The 20,290-nt window shown below is 38.1% G+C and overlaps 1 protein-coding gene across 2 annotated transcripts in view; it reads left to right on the top strand.

Annotated features, from left to right (window-relative positions):
• Window positions 1-20,290, top strand: part of CRPPA (CDP-L-ribitol pyrophosphorylase A) — a 325,460-nt gene that overhangs the window by 17,301 nt on the left and 287,869 nt on the right. For both annotated transcript variants that reach the window (XM_043589017.1, XM_043589018.1), the window contains exon 2: window positions 2,776-3,052. In XM_043589017.1, coding sequence (XP_043444952.1) covers window positions 2,776-3,052 — 277 coding nt within the window. The remainder of the gene's footprint in view (window positions 1-2,775; window positions 3,053-20,290) is intronic.

Here is a 20,290-nt window from a genome sequence, read left to right as displayed (position 1 = left end):
TCATAACACTTGATCACAGATTGCCGTTGTTCCTTGGGATTCTTTGTTTGATCTGTAACCTCAGCTAAGGCAGTATTTATTTTCATTGTGTTGTCAATGCTTAGTTTATCAGCATCTTCATTCAGTAAATACCTGTTAAAGGAATGGACTTAGAAAGACAGTGTGCCTATAAAGTAGCTCTTTGTGTTGCTCATCTGTATATTACTGTTGTAGCGACAGGAAGAATGGGATTGGAAAGGGTTGGTTCAATTACAGAAGGTTGGAGGTTAATAATGAAGTAAATCAACCAAATGTTCATATAAATAAAACTTATTTCACTCAGTAATTTTCAGAACTTTCCATCTTTGTAAAAATGTATATAAGATTTTCACTGTCTAGCATGAATATAGAGTGTCTCAGAGGCTGAGAGTTCTTTGTATGGAACGAGAAAAGACCCTGAATAGCCAAAGCAATCCTGAAAAAGAAAATGAAAGCTGGGGGTATAACAGTCTGGAGTGCAAGATGTATTACAAAGCTGTAATTATCAAGATGGTATGGTAATGCCACAAAAACAGACACTCAGATCAATGGAACAGAATAGAGAACCCAGAAATGGACCCAAAAAAGTATGGCAAACTAATCTTTGACGAAGTAGGAACGAATATCTGGTGGAATAAAGACAGTCTCTTCAGCAAACCGTGCTGGGAAAACTGGACAGTGATGTAGAAAAATCAACCTGGACCACTTTCTTACACCATACACAAAAATAAACTCAAAATGAATGAAAGACCTAAATGTAAGACAGGAAGCCATCAAAATCCTTGAGGAGAAAGCAGGCAGAAACCTCTTTGATCTTGGCCACAGCAACTTCTTACTCAACATGTCTCCAGAGGCAAGGGAAACCAAAGCAAAAATAAACTATTGGGACCTCATCAAAATAAAAACTTCTGCACAGTGAAGGAAACAATCAGCAAAACTAAAAGGCAAGTGACAGAATGGGAGAAGATATTTGCAAATGACCTATCAGATAAAGGGTTAGTATCCAAAATCTACAAAGAACTTATCCAACTCAACACCTAAAAAACAAATGATCCAGTGAAGAAATGGGCAAAAGACATGAATAGACTCTTCTCCAAAGAAGACATCCAGATGCCCAACCTACACATGAAAAAATGCTCAACGTCACTCATCATCAGAGAAATACAAATCAAAACCACAATGAGATACTACCTTACACCTGTCAGAATAGCGAACATTAACAACTGAGGCAACAACAGATGCTGGCGAGGATGTGGAGAAAGAGGATCTCTTTTGCATTGTTGGTGGCAATGCAAGCTGGTGTAGCCACTCTGGAAAACAGTATGGAGGTTCTTCAAAAAACTAAAAATAGAACTACCCTACAACCCAGCAATTGCACTACTAGGCACTTATTCATGGGATACAGGTGTGCTGTTTCGAAGGGACACATGCACCCCCGTGTTTATAGCAGCACTATCAACAATAGCCAAAGTACGGAAAGAGCCCAAAAGTCCATCAAGGGATGAATGGATAAAGAAGATGTGGTGTATATATACACAGTGGAGTATTACTCGGCAATCAAAAAGAATGAAATCTTGCCATTTGCAACTACGTGGATGGAACTAGAGGGTGTTATGCTAAGCTAAATTAGTGAAAGGTATCATATGACTTCACTCATATGAGGGCTTTAAGACACAGAACAGACGAACACAAGAGAGGGGAAGCGAAAGCAATACAAAAACAGGGAGGGGGACAAAAAATAAGAGACCCTTGAATATGGAGAACAAACAGAGCATTACTGGAGGGGTTGTGGAAGGGGCAATGGGCTAAATGGGTAAGGGGCATTAAGGAAGACGCTTGTTGGGATGAGCACTGGGTGTTATGCATAGGGAATGAATCACTGGAATCTACTCCTGAAATCATTATTGCGATATATACTAACTAACTTGGATGTAAATTAAAAAAAATAATAATTAATTTTAAAGTGACCTTTATTCAGAGTTGGTATCGTGGGTCAGAGGCAGTTTGCCTGGTCTGAGCCTGTTGGCTCTATGTGGAACATAGAGTCTATAATGACCTCAAGCTCTGTTAGTGCTGGTGTTCAAGAAGTCTGCCAAAATCTAATCCAGTTGCCACTCAATGCTATGGAGCATGCAGTGCAAAATGTCAGTAAGTGTTTAAAAAATATTTTACAACAGAAAAATTGTTTAATACTTTGTGTGACTCAATAGGTCAATTCATTAAATATTTTATTACAAAGTTTATCATTTTGAACTTGATATAATCTTAGTATCCCATTTAAGACATGATGTTTCACTTGGATGTAGGCAAAGTTATGCAGCTGTGTTAGTGATTTGATGGATTTCTTGAGAGAGACAGAAATTCTGGCATTCAAAACTGCTTTGACTTGTTCCTATTTTATTGAACAAATGATTTGGGAAAAAACCAATTTAAAGGACTATTACTGCATTCTTTTATCTCAATGTACTGATAATAGAATCCAAACTTTGGAATCCATATCTATTGTATAGTATTTATATAGATAAAATTTGACTATGGAGTATAAAACATTAACTACATCTGTTACTATCTATAATGTGAAATATTCACTGATTAACAATCTTTTTACTAGACACAATAAAATGCATAAAACTGATTTAACTTTCAGTTTTTGATAGCCCTATGAAGTTACAGTAGTGCTTACTAATTCAGTTTTGTTACTAGCTTAACTTGTATAAGGCTCTATTTATATTAAATGTATGTACTCTTTCCTTTTAGAGTATGTTGGATAAAGGACATTGTTGTTGCAGTAACTAGAGAGAACATGGAAGCAATGAAGGGTATCATTCAGAAGTACCAGCATCAACGCATCTCACTGGTTGAAGCTGGAGTGACCCGTCACAGGTCAATTTTCAATGGACTCAAAGCACTGGCAGAGGACCAGCCTGACTCTAAACTATCTAAGCCAGAAGTTGTGATAATCCATGATGCTGTGAGACCATTTGTTGAAGAAGATGTCCTTCTTAAGGTTGTCACAGCTGCTAAGGAATATGGGGTAAGTGTTTATACTTCTGAAGGTGGATAAAAGATGCAAATACAATAGCAAATGTTGAATTGCTGGATTTTGATGAAATCCTATTTAAATGTCTATATGAAACAGGCATGATGACTAAAAAGCATCATGCTAAATTTTTTTTCAGGAAGCTTGAAGTGTTGTAGGTCATGAGACTGTACCGGAATTTATTTTTTCTTACAGTCCAGTGCCTCATCATAACATGAGCTTTTTGGAGAAAAATGTAATAATGTCTTCAGAGTATGGCTATGTATGCACCTTGAATAAATGAGAATCAATGTACACTTATCTGAAAATAAGAAAATTCTCAAGTCTAGGACACACGATTATCAAAAATTTGGCTGATCACATGCACATTGTGTTTTGACTTTCCGGAACTGGTTTACTTTCCAGCACGAATAACTAGGCAAGATTTTCACACCCTTTAAAGTGAAACATTTTAAGATGACACAGAATTCTGTGTGATATTTCACCAAAGAAGACAGGATAGCAAAAGACCTTTGGTAATGTCTAGAACATCTTTGTTTTGTTCTTATATTAGTAGATAAAAATCCTAAAAATAAGGTAATAGTTTTCTAGTCTAAATTTGAGACAGTGCGACGTGTTGTACACAGTTGGTATAGCATAATAGCAATAAGCTATGGAGCTGGACATGCTTAGGCCCCTCTTAAACATTTTTTAATTAATGGTGTATGTGAAACTTTCTCAACCTCGTCGAGCCCATTTTCTTTACTTTCCTTACTTGTAAAAATACAGACAATGGAGTGCCTGGGTGGCTCAGCTGGTTGAATGGCTGATTTTTGATTTTGGCTCAGGTCATGCATGACCTCACAGTGATGAGTTTGAGCCCTGAGTCAGGCTCTGTGCTGAGTGTGGAGCCTGTTTGGGATGCTCTCTCTCCCTGTCTCTCTGTGCCTCCTCTAGTTGTCTCTCTGTTTCTCTCTCTCTTTAAATAAACACTTAAAACAATGCAGGTGCTAATACCTGTGGGGTTTTTTACTATTGGAAATTAGGTGCTAAGTTTTTAAAAATAAAAAAGGTATTAAGATGAATTACAACATGTAGGATTGTAGACCAATGGAAAGAGTCCTCTAAGCCTTCTTAGCCATATGGGTGGTGAGTTAAAAAATACCAATCTGGAAAAGATAGTATTTGATTTGTCTTCAGTGATCTATATGTAACTGCAATTTTGTCAGGAAATTGGTGGTAATTTTATCTCATCTCCCTGCAGCATGAATTCCTTTTAAATCTGTATAAGAATTCCATCAATCAAATAAAACATTTTTCTTCAGTGTAACTTAAAAATGGTAGCTTGATGTAGTGTTAATGGAGTGAAAATGATCATAGAGGTACATTAGTTGACCTCAAAACTTGGTCAGGGCCCTCCTATTTCTTCTGTGACTCCTTCCTGTTCTCCAGGCTCCTTTACTGTAGTAGATGCAAGGTGATCAGTTAGAAGTGAAATGAAGAGGAAGAAAAGGGCACAGGATTTATAACACTGAGGAATTAGAGTGAAACTTGACAAATTTGAGCAAGTTCCTAGGGAGCACTGTATAGGTGGGGCAGATAATGAAAAATTTATACTATAAGGAAAATAAAATTAGAGATCTTTGGCTATGTTACCTTTTGGAAAAATATCATTCACGCTCACAATACAAATTACACATTTGGAATTTTTTGCTGATTATTTTTTTTTGAGATCTTATTTCTAAGATTGTCCATAAAGTGATACTTGTGGTAATAGGTCTGAAAGTTAAGAGGACTCTCCTGCTGCAGTTAATAATAAGCTAAGATATCCTGGTTTAACTGGTGACTTAATGAAACATAAACATTCATAGCATTTACTGTTTTTTTTGTTGTTGTTGTTGCAGATGTGTTGGAATTCTTTGACTCTTTATAATGAATGTTAATAGAATAACTTTTATGTATTATGCACATGATTAAATCATACATGATATTTTAATGAAATCTGTGAAACTTTGAATTAAGAAGCTAGTTTTAAGCAAAATCTTCACTGTTTATTTTGAAGCTTCAGGAACTTGATGTCTTCTAGGAATAATGTCTTGTGGGGCGCTTGAGTGACTCATTTGGTTAAGCGTCTGACTTTGGCTCAATTCATGATCTCACGGTTTGTGAGTTTGAGTCCCACATGGGGCTCTTGACTGTAAGCACAGAGCCTGCTTGGGATCTTCTGTCCCCGTCTCTGCTCCTCTCTGGCTCATGCTTGTGTTCTCTCTGTCTCTCTCAAAAATAAACATTTAACACAATGGAAGTGATGTCTTATTTGGATGGTGTTAAGGAATAATTTTCAAGAAAGTAGGAAATGAGTTTAATACAGATAGGTGAAATACTTTTTTTTTTTTTTTGATATTTATTTATGTTGGTAGAGCAACCACAGGGGAAGGGCAGAGAGAGAAGGAGAGAGAGAGAATCTTAGGCTCTATGCTCATTGTAGAGTCCAACACAGGGCTGGATCCCAAGACTCTGGGATCATGACCTGAGTCAAAATTAAGAGTTGGGTGCTCAGTTGACTGAGCCATGTAGGCACCCCATGAATGATTATTTCAACATCCTGTAGATTCAATTTGCATATATATATATATATATATAATATAATTGAGAATTCTTGCATCCATGTTCATCAGGGATATTGGCCTCTAGTTCTCTTCCTTAGTGGAATCTTTGTCTGGTTTTGGAATCAGGGTAATGCTGCCTCTAAAATGAGTTAGGAAGTTTTCTTTCAATTTTTGGAAAAGTTTGAGTAGAATAGGTATTAACTCTTTTTTGGAAAGAGTTATTTTTTGGAAATAACTATTTTTTGGAAAAGTTTGAGTAGAATAGGTATTAACTATTCTTTAAATGTTAGGTAGAATTCCCCCAGGAAGCCATCTGGCCCTGGATTTGGTTTGTTGGGGATTTTTGATTACTGATTCAGTTTCTTTGCTGGATATCAGTCTATTCGAATTTGGTATTTCTTCCTGCTGCAGTTTTGATATTTTATGTTTCTAGAAATTTATCTATTTGTTCCAAGTAGTCTGATTTGTTAGAATATAATTCTTCATACTATAATCTTGTAATTGTATGTATTTCTATTGTGTTGGATGTTATTTCTCCTCTTATTATTTGTTTGTTGGGGTTCTTTCTCTTTTAGGGGGCATATCAGTATTATTTTTTCAAGTAAACAGCTGGTTTCATTGATCTAAATATTCTTTTCACTTTCTATATCATTTATTTCTGTTCTAATCTTTATTACTTCCCTTCTTCTACTGGCTTCAGACTTCATTTGTTCTTTTTATAGCTCCTCCAGGTGTAAGGTTAGGTTTTTTGAGATTTTTCTTGTTTCTTGAGGTAGGCTTGTATTGCTGTATACTTCCCTCTTATGACTGCCTTTGCTGCATCCCAGAAGTTTTGGACCATTGTGTTTTCATTTTCATTTGTTGCCGTGTTTTTTATTTTTTTAATTTTTTTAATTTCTTCATTCATTTCTTGGTTGACCCATTCATTCTTTAGTAGCATTTTTTAGTTGTTTAATCTCCATGTTTTTTTGGTCTTTGCAATTTTTTTCTTGAGATCGACTTCAAGTTTCATAGTGCTGTGGCCAGAAAAGATGCATGGTACAATCTTACTTTTTTTTGTATGTGATGAAGCCTGATTTGTGACCTAGTATGTGATCTTTGCTGGAGAATGTCCCATGTGTATTTGAAAAGAAGGTGTATTTTGCTGCTTTAGAATGAAATGTTCTGATATATTTGTTTTGTGCATCTGGTCCAGTGTGTCATTCAAACCCACTGTTTCCTTGTTGATTTTTTGCTTAGATGATGTCTCCATTGATGTAAATGAGGTGTTAAAGTCCCCTGCTATTACTGTATTATTATCAATGAGTTTCTTTATGTTTGTCATTAACTGTTTTATATATTTTGGCATTCCATGTTGGAATTCAATTTACAGTTGGCAGTAGTTCCGCTTGTTATGATGTAGTGCCCTTCTTCATCTCTGGTTACAGTCTTTGGTTCAAATGTAGTTTGTTTGGAGGCACCTGGTGGCTCAGTTGGTTATGTATCCAACTTTGGCTCAGGTCTTTATCTTGTGAGTTAGAGCCCCAAGTCGCCCTCTGTGCTGACAGCTCAGAGCCTGGAGCCTGCTTCAGATTCTGTGTCTCCCTCTTTCTCTGCCCCTCCCCTGGTTGTGCTTTGTCTCTGTCTCTCTGTCTCTCTCAAAAATTAAAAAAAAAAAAATGTTTACCTGTATATATATATGGCTAGTCTGGGTTTCTTTTGATGTCCATTTGAATGGTAAATGTTTCTTCAGCCCCTCTCTTGAAATCTTCAGGTGTCTTTAGGTCTAAAATAAGTCTCTCATAGGCAGCATACAGATGGGTTCTGTTTTTTTTTTTTTTTTAATCCATTCTGACACACTGTGTCTTTCGACTGGAGTCCCTTTACATTCAGAGTAATTATTGATAGATACGTATTTAGTATCATTTCATTACTTGTTTTGTCATTTCTGAAGTATCTTTGTTACTTTTGGTCTTTACTTTCGACTCAGTATTTCTTACAGGGCTGGTTTAGTGGTCACAAACACCTTTAGTTTGTGTTTGTCTGGGAAACTCTTTATCTTTCCTTCTATTCTGAATGATAGCCTGCTGTGTTGAGTATTCTTGGCTGCAGATTTTTCTCAACCAGCACAATGAATATTTTATGCCACTCCCTCCTGGCTTGCCAAGTTTCTGTGCAGAGATCTGCAGCTAGCGCTATGGGTCTCCCTTGGAAGTTAAGGACTTCTTTTGTCTTGATGCGTCTAGGATGTTTTCTTTTTCTCTATATTTAGCAAATTTAACTACAATATGTCTTGGTATTGACCTGCTTTTGTTGATTTTAATGGGAGTTCTCTATGCCTTCTGGATTAGGATATCTATGTGTTTCCTTCCCCAGAATAGGAAAGTTTTTACTTCTTATTTCCTGAAATAAACCTGCTGCCCCCTCTTCTCTCTCGTCCTCTGGGACTCCTTTTATACAAATATTACTGTATGTGATGGAGTCACTGAGTTCCCTAAGTCTACTTGCGTGTTGCATAATTCATTCTCCCTTTTGTTCACTTCATTATTTTTCATAATTTTCTCTTCTATATGACTTACTCATTCCTCTGCTTCTTGCATCCTTGTCATTCTATCCAGTCTGTTTCAAATCTCCGTTGTTGGAGTTTTTCATTTTTGCCTGATTGGTTTTGAGCTCTTTTATCTCTGTGGTAAGGGTCTTCCTGATGTCCTCCTGTTCTTTTCAATCTCAGTGAGTGTCCTTGTGGTTGCTACTTTAAATTCTCCATCAGGCACATTACTTGTATCAGCTAGATCTCTGTCTGGATCTTTCCTTGTTCTTTCTTAGGGGATGAGTTCCCCTCCATCTTGGCATTTTGTCGAAGTCTCTGTTGTCTTCTCTGTGTTGGAAAATCCTATTAGGTTTCCTGTTCCTGAGAATAATGGCTTTATGAAGGAGAGGTCATAAAGTGTTCAGGGCCTGGCGCTTCAGGCCCTCTCTGTGGTGTATGCTGCATGTAGTCTGCTGCTGTGCTTTGGCTGCTCTATTGCTCAGGCCAGTCATTTGCAAAGGATTTCCTTGTCTGTAGCATGCAATGTTTGGATCTTGGCCAGAGCGTAGTGAGTTTTAACTAGGTGTGGTCTGGTCTGCTTGTTAAATGAGATTCGATGCTCCTTCCTCTTGACTTGAAGCCTTGCAGAACTCTCTGGTTGGAAGACATGGTGTGAGCGCAGGTTTCTGCTGATCTTCTGGTGAAGGGGTCTGCTGTGCTAGGCCTTAGGCATGCTTGTCTGAGAAAAGGAGGACCAGCAGAGTCCTGGCGTGTCAGGACTTGGTTTAAGCTGGTGAGGCTGCCAGTGGTATGCTGTTGAGTGAATCTGGCTGGCCCTGTGCTCTTTAGTGAAGCTGGTTTATGCTGAGGGGTCATGGAGGGAGATGGCACCAGCCAGTTCCTGTGTCCATGGAGAGGAGTCTCTGTGCCTGCTGCTGTCAGGGAACTACCCTCCCCCCCCCCCCCCCCCCCCCCCCCCAGAATATCAAGTAACTTCCCCTTAAGCGTCCCAGGCATCTTTCAGATTGCTGATGTCACACAGTCTGTCTCCAGGTTGCTTGCCCACCTGGAACAGTACATTGTCCTTTGGGCTCTATCCCAGTCAAGCCTGATGCCTTTTTTTTTTAATATTTGTTTTTAATGATGACTTTTAAACCGCAAACTTTAAGGATGTGCCGTGTTAGGGGGCCTGCACTAGTCTTCTGGGGAGGGTCTCGCCACTCTGGGACAGATGTAGGTTTGACTGAGAAGGGCAGGTAAGCCGGAGCACAGGGGCATGGGGTTTGTAGCGACGCAGGCGAAGCAGCCAGTGTCTGGGTTAGCTGCCCTCAGCAGGTGTCTCTGTGCCTATGCTGAGGGGCAGGGGAGGGAAGTGCTGCCTGCCCGCTCTTTTGTCCCCAGACAGGCGTTTCTGTGAACACCACCTCTAAGAGACAGTGGACGAGTGAACGGTCTCTTCCCAAGCACTTTAGGCAACCCTCAGATCATGCAGTCTTTCTCGGATGGTTCGCCTGCCTTCTTTCCAGGAGCAGGGCAGTGTTGTCAGGCCTCTTTCCCAGCCAAGCCCGCCAACCGCTAAAACTCCTGGCTTTGAGACCTGCTGGTGAAACTCAAGAAAATCAGCCTCTCTCCTTTTCCCAGCCAATGGCTTTGGAGAAGACTTCTGAGTGTACCCACGTGCACTCTGATCTCTCTCTTTCTCTTAGCTTTCTTTGTGGCCAGGACTCCTTTCCCTCTGCAGCACCCATGATAGGTTTCTTCCCCAAACCATGTCTCCATACTTCATACCTTCCTCTGTGTGGCCTCTTCTATCCTTCTAGTTGTACAGTCTGTTCTGTCAGTACTCAAGTCACTTTCCGGAGTATGATTTGACAATAATGTAGCTGTGTTCAAGGGATAAGTCAAGTCTAGGGTCCTCCTGCTAAGTTGGCATCTTAACTGCATAGTGTCTGCCAGGTTGATTTTAAAGTCACTTATTTTTCAAAGGTATTGTGCATTGTCTCTATGGTGTGACTAGATAATATCTTTTTCCTCCCTTGCTTAGGATTTATTCATGCAGTTTGATTAATATCTTATCAATTCTAGAGCCTTCCATATCATTAACTTTTAAATATTGACTTTGCCCCATTTCTGACCCTACAGCTTTTTCTCCCTTCTACTTCTGCATCACTGTATGTGTGGTAAACCTTCCCCTGTCCTCATAACATCATTTTTTTTCTGGTGCACGCGTGTGTGCGTGTATGTGGCGGGGGGGGGTGGTGTTTTCTGAGTAGCCTTGGTTTTCATTTATATTAGTCCTAATATAATCTCTTGTTGAAGTATTGTCACAATCAAAATTTGACTTCCTACGAGTTTGATTTGGTCCTTTTCAGCTGTCATTGCCTTCCCCCCCCCTTTTTTGCACAATTTTATATTCTTTCAGTACTTAAATATAAATATTTAATTTATTGTAGCTAATTCTTCGTAGTTCTTAACTTCTTCATTTCTCCACTTTTATTCAAGATTTGTTTCTTCCTCTGTTGAGCAGTTTGTATTGTAGTCCCATGTTTGGCAGGACTTTATCAGTAGGAATCCTTTGGGCATGGGATGAAGATGTGTTTTTGAAGCAGATTTGTGTTCTGCCAGGGATTCTGAGGGTTTTACCATTTTGGATTCACATTATGTTAATTTTTGGCTTGAGATTTTATCCACCTTATGGTCATGTTAAACCAAACTCTGAACTCCCATTAAGTCTAGATGACAGTTAGGGCCTCTCAGGGAAGGTTCCCCTCCCCATCAGAATACAAGCTAGGATACAGACAATTTTGTATAATCTTAATGCACTGGTTATTGTGCTTTATCCGGCTTACCTTTTAAATGGTTACCTGGATCTTAATGTGAGGACCACAGTTCTTGCGGACTAGGTAGCATAGTCTCAGGACAGAATTCCTCATTCTGTGTCATTTGTTTATACTAAATCCTCTTAATAACCCAACGCATCTCCACTGTCTTCCTTGGATTCTGTATGTGATGTTAGTCCTAGGTAGTTATCTCATGAGTCACGGTTCTAAAATAATGATTTTTTAAAGTTTATTTATTTATTTTGAGAGAGAGAGGGAGAGAGAAGGGGAGGAGCCTAGAGAGAAGAGGAGACGGAATTTCAAGGCAGGCTCCATGCTCAGTATGGAGCCAGATGTGGGGCCCGATCTCATGACTGTGAGTTCATGACCTGAGCTGAAACCAAGAGTTGGCTACTTTGCTGCTTAACCAACTGAACCACCCAGGCACCCCTAAAAAATTACTAAAAACAAATAACCTTAAGAGTCACACAGGGGAAAAAAGCTATTAATAACATTTTCTCCTGAACTTTTTTTTACATTGCAAGAGGTTTTGCAAGATAATTTGTCAGCCATAGTCCTGAAATTAGAAGTTTTTTACTGGGGCACCTGGGTGACTCAGTCGGTTGAGCGTCTGACTTCAGCTCAGGTCATGATCTCAGGGTTCGTGAGTTCGAGCCCCGCGTCAGGCTCTGTGCTGACAGCTCGGAGCCTGGAGCCTGCTTTGGATTCTGTGTCTCCCTCTCTCCCTGGTGGTGCTTGTGCTCTGTCTCTCAGTAATAAATAAACGTTAAAAATTTAAAAAAAAGGTTTTTTTACTAAGTATAAATTATTTTTATATTTCTGCATAATTAAAAGTCCAGAGATGGAAAAGTAGTAACGAGGACATTGTTATAAGGGAGATGCTGGACAGGGTAAAATAAGTTGGAACATAGAAATGTGAGAGAGTCATTTTAGGACTAATAAGCTAGCTGTTATATGCACAAAACTGCCAGTAATAACATGAATTTGAAAATGATAGTGCATCAGAAAGGCAACCTCCTCAAAATGTGTTCCTGAGAGAAGACATTTCCATAGTTACTTGCACATATTAAAGCCCTGTGTTCTTGGATCTCTAATCATGTTTTATCTTCTCCTCCCTTGTCAAAGTTCTGACAGTAACAGGTCACATTTATTGCTCCTTCTTTTGCACCTCCTCAGTGCAAAAGTTGACTCCTCAGTGCACAGTGATCTGGCTTCTTCTCCTCTGACTACTCTGTCCAAAATCACCTGTAATTTTTCAGCTCCCAAACTATATGTGCAGTTTTAGTCTGTTATAAAATAAGTAAGATGACTGGCTTTTATACCTGGTTCCTTGAAGGAAGAATTGAAGTATTTAGAATTTCTGAAGTAATAGAGGAGGGTTTTTGTTTTTCATGATCCCCTTCCTTCTCCCCTGAGATGATGCTAATGAGATCACTCAGGATCTGGGCTGGTTGTCAGAAATACTAATGGTGTCTCATTACCAATGGCAGTTGGAGGTTTGAGACTTTGAACCAGCCCAACCTCTGGGGGAGAGTAATTGGGCTGGAGACTGAGTTGAACCACATGGTCAATGATTCAGTGACTCACACTGACAAAATGATATCCCATTGAAGACCCTGGGCACTGAAGCTCAGGGGAGCGACCTGGTTGAGCAGCGATGTGCTGGTTGCATGGGGAGAGGGCACCGCAGAGGCTGTGTTCTGAACTCGCAGGCCCTCACCCCATGTTTCTCTACGTTTATCTGGTCTGATACATATCCCTGGTCATACACATGTGATCATAAATAATCATTGTCAAAATGTAGTTCTAATCATTTTCCTGAGTTCTAGGAGTTTTGGGTAAACTTCATTGGAGGTTGTGAGAACCTTCTGGGTTTGCAGCCAGTAGGTCAGCAGAGCTGGTGATGTGGGGATCCCACTTGGGTCTGGTGTCTAAAATAAGGGCATTCTGGTTGTGAGCTGTGGGGGTTGTGCTAAGTCCAGGTGGCTGACATTAGAAAGAATCATATTATACCAAAGCAGCCTATACAGAATGTCTTAGCTAAATTGACAGCGTTAACCAGACCTTCCTTCTGCAGCTCTCTCTGCTTTGTCTTCTGTGACTGCAATCTTTGCTGTTTTTTTTTTTTGACCACTCTTTCCAGATACATCTTCCCATACTCGAAATGTTTCCTTTAACTTCTTTTATAACTGAACAAAGTACTTCTGAGCAATCAAAATCATGCTCACATTACTTAATTGAAAACCTGTTACACAGTAAAATTCACTTTTGGGAGGGTATACAGTCAGAGTGTTTATACCTGTATAGATGATTACAATCACAACAGAACTTTGTAACACGCCAAAGAATTCCCTCCTGCTGCTGCCTGGTACTCAGACCCTTGCTCTCTTCCTAATCCAGGTCAATTCTTGATAGGTGCTCTGTCCCTTTGTTTTTGTCTCTTCCAGAGTACTGTATAAAAAGAATCCTACAACATGCAAATTTGTGAGATGATTATTTGACGTGGTACAAAGCATTTGCATGTCCCCGTTTTAACTCCAAATTGACATATTTACTCTGAAATCTCTCATGCTATAGCTTCTCTGCTATAATTGCAGACCTGGTATGTTAAGCTTCCAACTGAACAGAACCATTTAAATTTGCCTTTTTTAGCATCTCTGGAATAATCTGTAGGTTTGAACTCGTTAATCTTCCTTGATTTCTTTCCTTGAATTGGCTTTTGGAGACCAGGGGGGAACCATTAAATCTCCCCCTCCCCCCATCCAAGGGAAAAAACCTAAGACTTGAAGTTTAGAAAGATGGCTATCTCCCTGGTTAGATAGATGGAGTACAGGAGGTTGAGGGGACTGAAATTAGTTTGGGATCTATGTAATGATCTAGCGAAGTGGTCAAAGTCTATTTAAGCAGACTGAAATAGAGAAAGAAGTAGAGGTTGGGGGCCAGGGGAAGAGTTTAAGGAACTGGATTGGCTGGACCTGATTGGATGATGTGAGCCAAGGGGTAATACGACACATGTACTTGTGAATGCTTTAATTTTTCTTTGCCATTCCCTGACAGTAGACCTCATCGTCTCTTCTAAAATGCTCCTGCCCTCCCAGACCTCAGCATCCTTTTCAGACACTGAATTGCTTTCCAGAATTTGGCAGACCTACCCATGTTAATATTAATTACCTAAAGAATTTTAACTGCTTGTGATCTTATCAACTCCTGACCCTTAGGTACATCTTACTGCTTACCTAATAAAAAATACCCTACACTTACTATATTGGGTTGTTTCTCCAGTATTTAAGGCAACAGGTATTTTTGTATCTGAGAGTAGACTTCCAGACCTGAGTTTCTTTGTGTATCTGAATACTGAAGTGGCACAGCATTTCTCAAACTTGGCACAATCTTTCATGTTTTCGTAAGGTACTTTCTGTTGGGGGGGAGCTATCCCATGCCCTGTAGGATGGTTAGCATCATTAGTTAGAAAATATGTTGAGTCCCTTTCTGAAGAGAAATAGTGTAACCTAATAAACAGAAATTCTGACGGGGGTGGGGGGCGGTGTGTGTGTTTGCGGGGGGGGCAATCTTTGTATTTTACAGCAGGACTGTACTCAGTAACGATTAAGGAAAACTTGAGAAGTAAAAGCTAATATGTGTGTATCAGGAAAAATAAACTGTTTGACTATCCAGTATTGGATATTTATGCAAAGTATTTTGGGCTTGTTATTAAAGAGCTAAATGACTCGACAGATGTTATTTTCCAAACAAAGAATCTTAGGTAGAATTGACCATGGCTAACAGTAAATTGTACTGGATCTCTATTGGTTAGTTTTGATCATGATCAAGTGCATTGAAGGTCAGAGTTCATTCAGTGTTGGGTGGGGGGTCAGGTAATAAGCGCTCCCGGGCCATTGGATTCTGTATCTTACTGGAGGGAAACATTGGTATTAAGACCTGGGTCTAAAAGAAGCAGTTTGATATGTGAGAAAGCCTGATTTCTGAGTATTTAGTGGCCAAGTTGAGGCTTATTTTAACAAAGTTGAAGTGCCCAGGGCAGGTAGTGAATTATTCCCTGACTATGGAATGAGGTAAAACTTGATGTGTTACTGATGGTGAAAAGGCTACTGTGTGAAAAGCTTTTGTTTTCTTTAGCTAAAACTGTGACTCCTGTATATTTTATGTATTACCTCTAAATCAAGTTGGAGAAGGAGGCAGATCAAGGGGTGGTGGTATACCTAGGGATTAAAATGTAGTAAGGCTTATTAAACACCTAGGACATCCAAGCAGAATACTTTTGATCAAATTACATGTAAGTTAAATGGTACTGCTTTAATTTTCAGGAATTAAAGTTGAGTATATCAAATGGGGGCTTTATTTCTTCATGCTACATATCCTTTTTTTAGGGGTACATAGAGTGATAGAGCAATTTGGATAAGTTTTTCTAAAATACTGGTATTTCTGTATTGAATAAATTATTTTTATGAAAGGATATTGGAGTTATTGTATTATCAAAATATGAAATACATTCTCATAATGCCCAATGATTAGCTTTGAAGATGTGATTGTGTAAACATTCATTAAGTAGTCTCAGAATAGAGACAACTCAGCTAAATGAAATTGTAATTATATAGTCAGGATTTCTATAGTATGTTGTCATAATTAGCCTGAATGAAGATAGGCGAGTAGGAATGCATGTCAGCACCTGCTCTGTGTATGGATAAGTATTGTTGAATTTTGCTTCTAAAAGTAAACAGAAGAGGTGGGGTTCATTTTTCCACATTGTGTGATTTGTATCTGTGATTTCCATGCATTGACTTGTGGAAATACTTGGATAGATTAGCGTGAGAGGCAAGTAATCACTGTGGTGCTGAGTTGTTAAGCTTCCATTCAGGGCTTATTAGGCTAATTCCCAATGAGGCAGTGTAGTTGATAACTTGGGAATTATGCTTCATGTAACAAACTACCCAAATAGCTCTATTTTAGAGGCACCTAACTGACCTTGTTCATACTTGTGTCTTAATTTTGATACTTTACATTTCGGAAAAGATTCACATAAATGAGGAGTTAGGTTTCTGAACAAACATCCCTTTCTATGGAAACAGCTATGGAGTGCATGCCTGTCAGGATTAGCATCTTTGTTTAAACCAGATAGTTGAGTGAGTGGTAGTTTTTTTCCACATGTTATCCTTTTTATGGGTATTTTATTCAGTAAACCAGTAGTCACTTTGTGCTTTAAATGGTCTTCCTATTGTGCTACTATACAGCTGATCTCTAGGCTTCCAGTTAAACCTTACTGAGTCTTGGAGTATCCCGATCCTACCATAATTACATCCCAGATATGGATGTTATTTTTTCTCTTCAGAAGTTTTTAGTAGTCAGAATGAGAGTCCACAAATGTACTGTTAGAAATTAAAAAGGGAGAATTTGAAAAGCACTTTAGACACTTAGGTATCTACCACCCTGAATATTACTGGTCACTTTTAAACCATATCCCTGCCCTGATCTTAGTTATTTCCCCCACATGGATAAACATTATCCTGAAATTTGTTTTTATTTTCTTGTTTTGTTTTTTGTTTTCATTTTTGTCGGATGTATTCCTAAAGGGCATTGTAGGTTTGTATGATTTTTCATATCCCTGTAAAAAAATAATTATTTGTATGATTGAACTTTTGCTTATTTTGACAGCACTTTGTCCCCCCCAAATAAATTTAGGGAATTGTATTTATGTGAATCTGTGCAGCTATCACATGTTCATGATCACTGTTTTATATCACAGTTCATCTATTTGTAGTTGATGAACTTATGTTTTCTTTAATTTTTGCCAATGCAAGCATTGCTAGCATGAACATTACTATTAATGTCTTAAGCACATGACCCAAGGATTTCATTACAGTCAAGATATATGCATGTCACCAGCTTTACCAGATGATGCTCAATTACTTACCGAACTTGGATAAATTCTACTCACTAGGGTATAAAAAGAGTTTGAGCTAGAACCATATCCTTACCATTTAATATTGTTAATGGTCTTTTTTTCTAATCCAGTTAGTGGCAAATGCTTTCTCTTCGTGGTTTAATTTGGTATTTTGTTAATAGGTTTGGCATTTTTTCCCCAGTATTTACAGGATTTATGAGTTCTCATTGAATTGCCCATGAAAGTCTTTTGTCCCTACTTTTATTTTTTTAAGTAAAAAGCAATTTCTAGAAATTACTTATATATTAGGCACACAAATATTCTGCCAATTATATGCCTTGTAATCATTTTCTTCCAGTTTGTTTTAATGTAGTTAAATGTCTTCTCTTATGATCTTCATTTTCTGTATGAGATCTGAGGGAGGGAGAATGGGTGCTGGGTTCAGATTGTGGTGGTGCAGAAAGTGAGAACTGTGCTGAAATGGTATATTTTGAAGGTGATGGGCTTGCTCATGGATTTGATTCAAATGGAGTATGAGAGGAGATAAATTAATGATGATCAAGGTTTTTGACAATAACTAGAAGAATAGAGTTGACTTTTATGAAGATGGGAAGTGTATGGAAAAGCAGACATGGACTGTGTGGTATATGTGAAACCAAAACTGATCTCAGTATGTTAAAGTTGAGGGGTAGCTCTTGATCTGAGAAGTTAAATAGGGTATTCAGATATTGAAAGTCTGGAATTGAAGAGATTGTTTGAGGATGGAGGTATAGTTTTGGAAGTTCTCATGTAGATAGTATGTGAAATGTTGTGACTTGATGAAGTCACTTACGGAATGAGGGTAGCTAGAGACCTTTGAGGTCTCTGCTTGTGAGATGATTGAGAAGGTTTTCTGAAAGCCAGGTGAATAGATACCCTTGAAGACAGAGATACCCATTGGATTTGGCCACGTGGGGGTCATGGGTGATATTTATAAATGTATTTTTGTGGATTGGGGGAGATAAAATCCTCCTTGAAGTCGATTGCAGAGAACAGGAGAAGAGACAGACATTGCAGATTCTAAGGAATACAGATAATTACTTTAATGGAGTTTTGTTTGAACCTCACTAGGAGTAATTTGGTTATAGCTGGAAGATAGGTGTGATCAAAGAAAGACTTACTTGACGGGAGATGTCAAAGATTGCTTGGATGCTACTGAAGATAGTTGACAGTAAAGGAATAAAAATTGATGAAGCAGGATAGAAGGCACACTGTTGGCGAAAGACTTGAGAAAGGGATGGGTGCCAGTGGATAGGTTCAGACACTGGCTTTTACATAGGAGCTTGGGAAATTTTTTTTGTAGTTCTCAGAAGATAAATTTTAACTTCCTTTGTTAAACATTAAGTATTTGTTTTTGATGGTTTATTGCTAGTATAGATAGAGATAGAAGTGATTATTTAATGTTGATCTTGTCCTCTGCTTTCTTGTCAAATATGTCTATTTCTAGTTTTATAGGGAATTCATACTGTCTGCAAATGGAGATAGTTTCACTCTTTCTGGATGCTTTTTATTGGATTTTCTTGTCTAATTTTCCTGACGAGAACTTTCAGTACAACGTTTAACAGAAGTGGTGATGGTGGATATATTTTTGTTCCTGATGCTAAAGAGAAAATCCAGAGTTTTTATCAAATACGATGTTACCTATTGGTTTTTCACAGTTGCCGTTTTTTGGCTAGAGGAAGTTCTGTTCCTAATTTGTTGCATGGTTTTTTCACAAAGGAGTGTTGCATTTTGTCAGATACTATTTCTGCATATGTTGACATGTTGGTGTTTATTATTTTTTTTGCCCTTAATTAATATGATATATGACATTGATATTTTGGTATATTGAATCAATTTTTCATTCATGGGATAAATCCCATTTGGTTGCCAAATTTGGTTGTTAGTATTTGGTTGAAGATTTAGACATCTGAATTCATCAGGGGTTTTGGTCTGTCGTTCTTTTTTGTGATGTCTTTTGTCTAGTTTTGGCAATACTCATCTTACAGAGTGAGTTAGGAAGCATTCTCTCCTATGTCACTTTTTGGAATAATGTGAGGAATGGGTATTCAAGATTTTTTGTATAACCAGTGAAGCCTCCTGGGCTTTTCTTTGTGAGAAATTAAAATTCTAATTCAGCTTTCTTAATTGTACAGGTCTATTTAAATTGTTTGTTATTAACTGAGGGTTGATGTGGGGTGGGAGGGAGGGGGGGTGGGTGATGGGTATTGAGGAGGGCACCTTTTGGGATGAGCACTGGGTGTTGTATGGAAACCAATTTGACAATAAATTTCATATATTGGAAAAAAATTGTTATTGAATCTGTTTTTGTAGTTGATGTCTTTCTAGAAAACTGAAATTTCATCTGTTTTGCTGAAATATACTTGTTCATAGTTTTATATTTCTTCTGTAAGGTTGGTAGAATGTCATTGTTTGATTCCTGATTACACTAATTAGAATCTTCCCTCTCCCTTGGTTTGTCTAGCAAAAGATGTGTCAATCTTCTTTATCCTTTCAAAGAACTAACTTTGGATATTGATTTTTTTTTCTATTTTACTACTTTCTATTTCATTTATTTCTTCCCTAGTCTCTATTTACTACTTATACTTAAAGTTTTTTTTCCCGAAAAAACTTTAGAAGTGTTAAGTCTTCAGGTAGAACATTTTTGACTTGAGAATATCTCTTTATGTATAGACATACACTATAAATTTCCCTCTTTGGATTGCTTCTCCTGCATGCTCTGTTTCGTATTGTATCTTTTCATCTCGTTGTGTCTTCTGTTTTCCTAATTTCTTCTTGCATTCATTCTTAGTATGTTCACCTTCCACATTTTTGAAATTCTCACATTTAAAATTTATTGACAGATTTTGTTTTTGTTTTTGTTTTTGTTTTTGTTTTGAGGTATAATTGATGTACAACATAAGTTTCAGGGGTAAAAGATAATGTTTCAAATTTGTTAACTTTATTTTGGTGATCATTTCGCAATGTAAACATCTGTCAGCACACATGGTTACAGAATCCTTAGGATTTTTAAGATTTTTCAGCAACTTGATGCTGTAGTCCATGCTGTACATTACACCTCTAGTTCTTATTTTGTCACTGGATATACCTTTTGACTGCCTTCACCTGTTTTGCCCTTCTGTACCCCCACTTCTGGCCACCACTAATCTTACGTGTCTTTGAGGTTTTTTTTTTTTTTTTTTTTAGGTTATATGTGTAGGTGAGATTGGTCTTTTCGTATGTATTGGTCTTTTTCCAACTTGCTTCGCTTAGCATATTGCTCTTGAGGGTCCATCCATGTTGCTAGAAATAGAAATTTCCTTTCCTTAAGGCTGAAAAATATTTTCTTGTGGATGTGTATACCACATTTCCTTTATC

This window comes from Prionailurus bengalensis, chromosome A2, assembly GCF_016509475.1.
Source record: "Prionailurus bengalensis isolate Pbe53 chromosome A2, Fcat_Pben_1.1_paternal_pri, whole genome shotgun sequence".
NCBI classification, from domain to species: Eukaryota; Metazoa; Chordata; class Mammalia; order Carnivora; family Felidae; genus Prionailurus; species Prionailurus bengalensis.
Note: the sequence above shows the minus strand (reverse complement) of the source record. Positions and strands in the feature narration are given on the sequence as shown.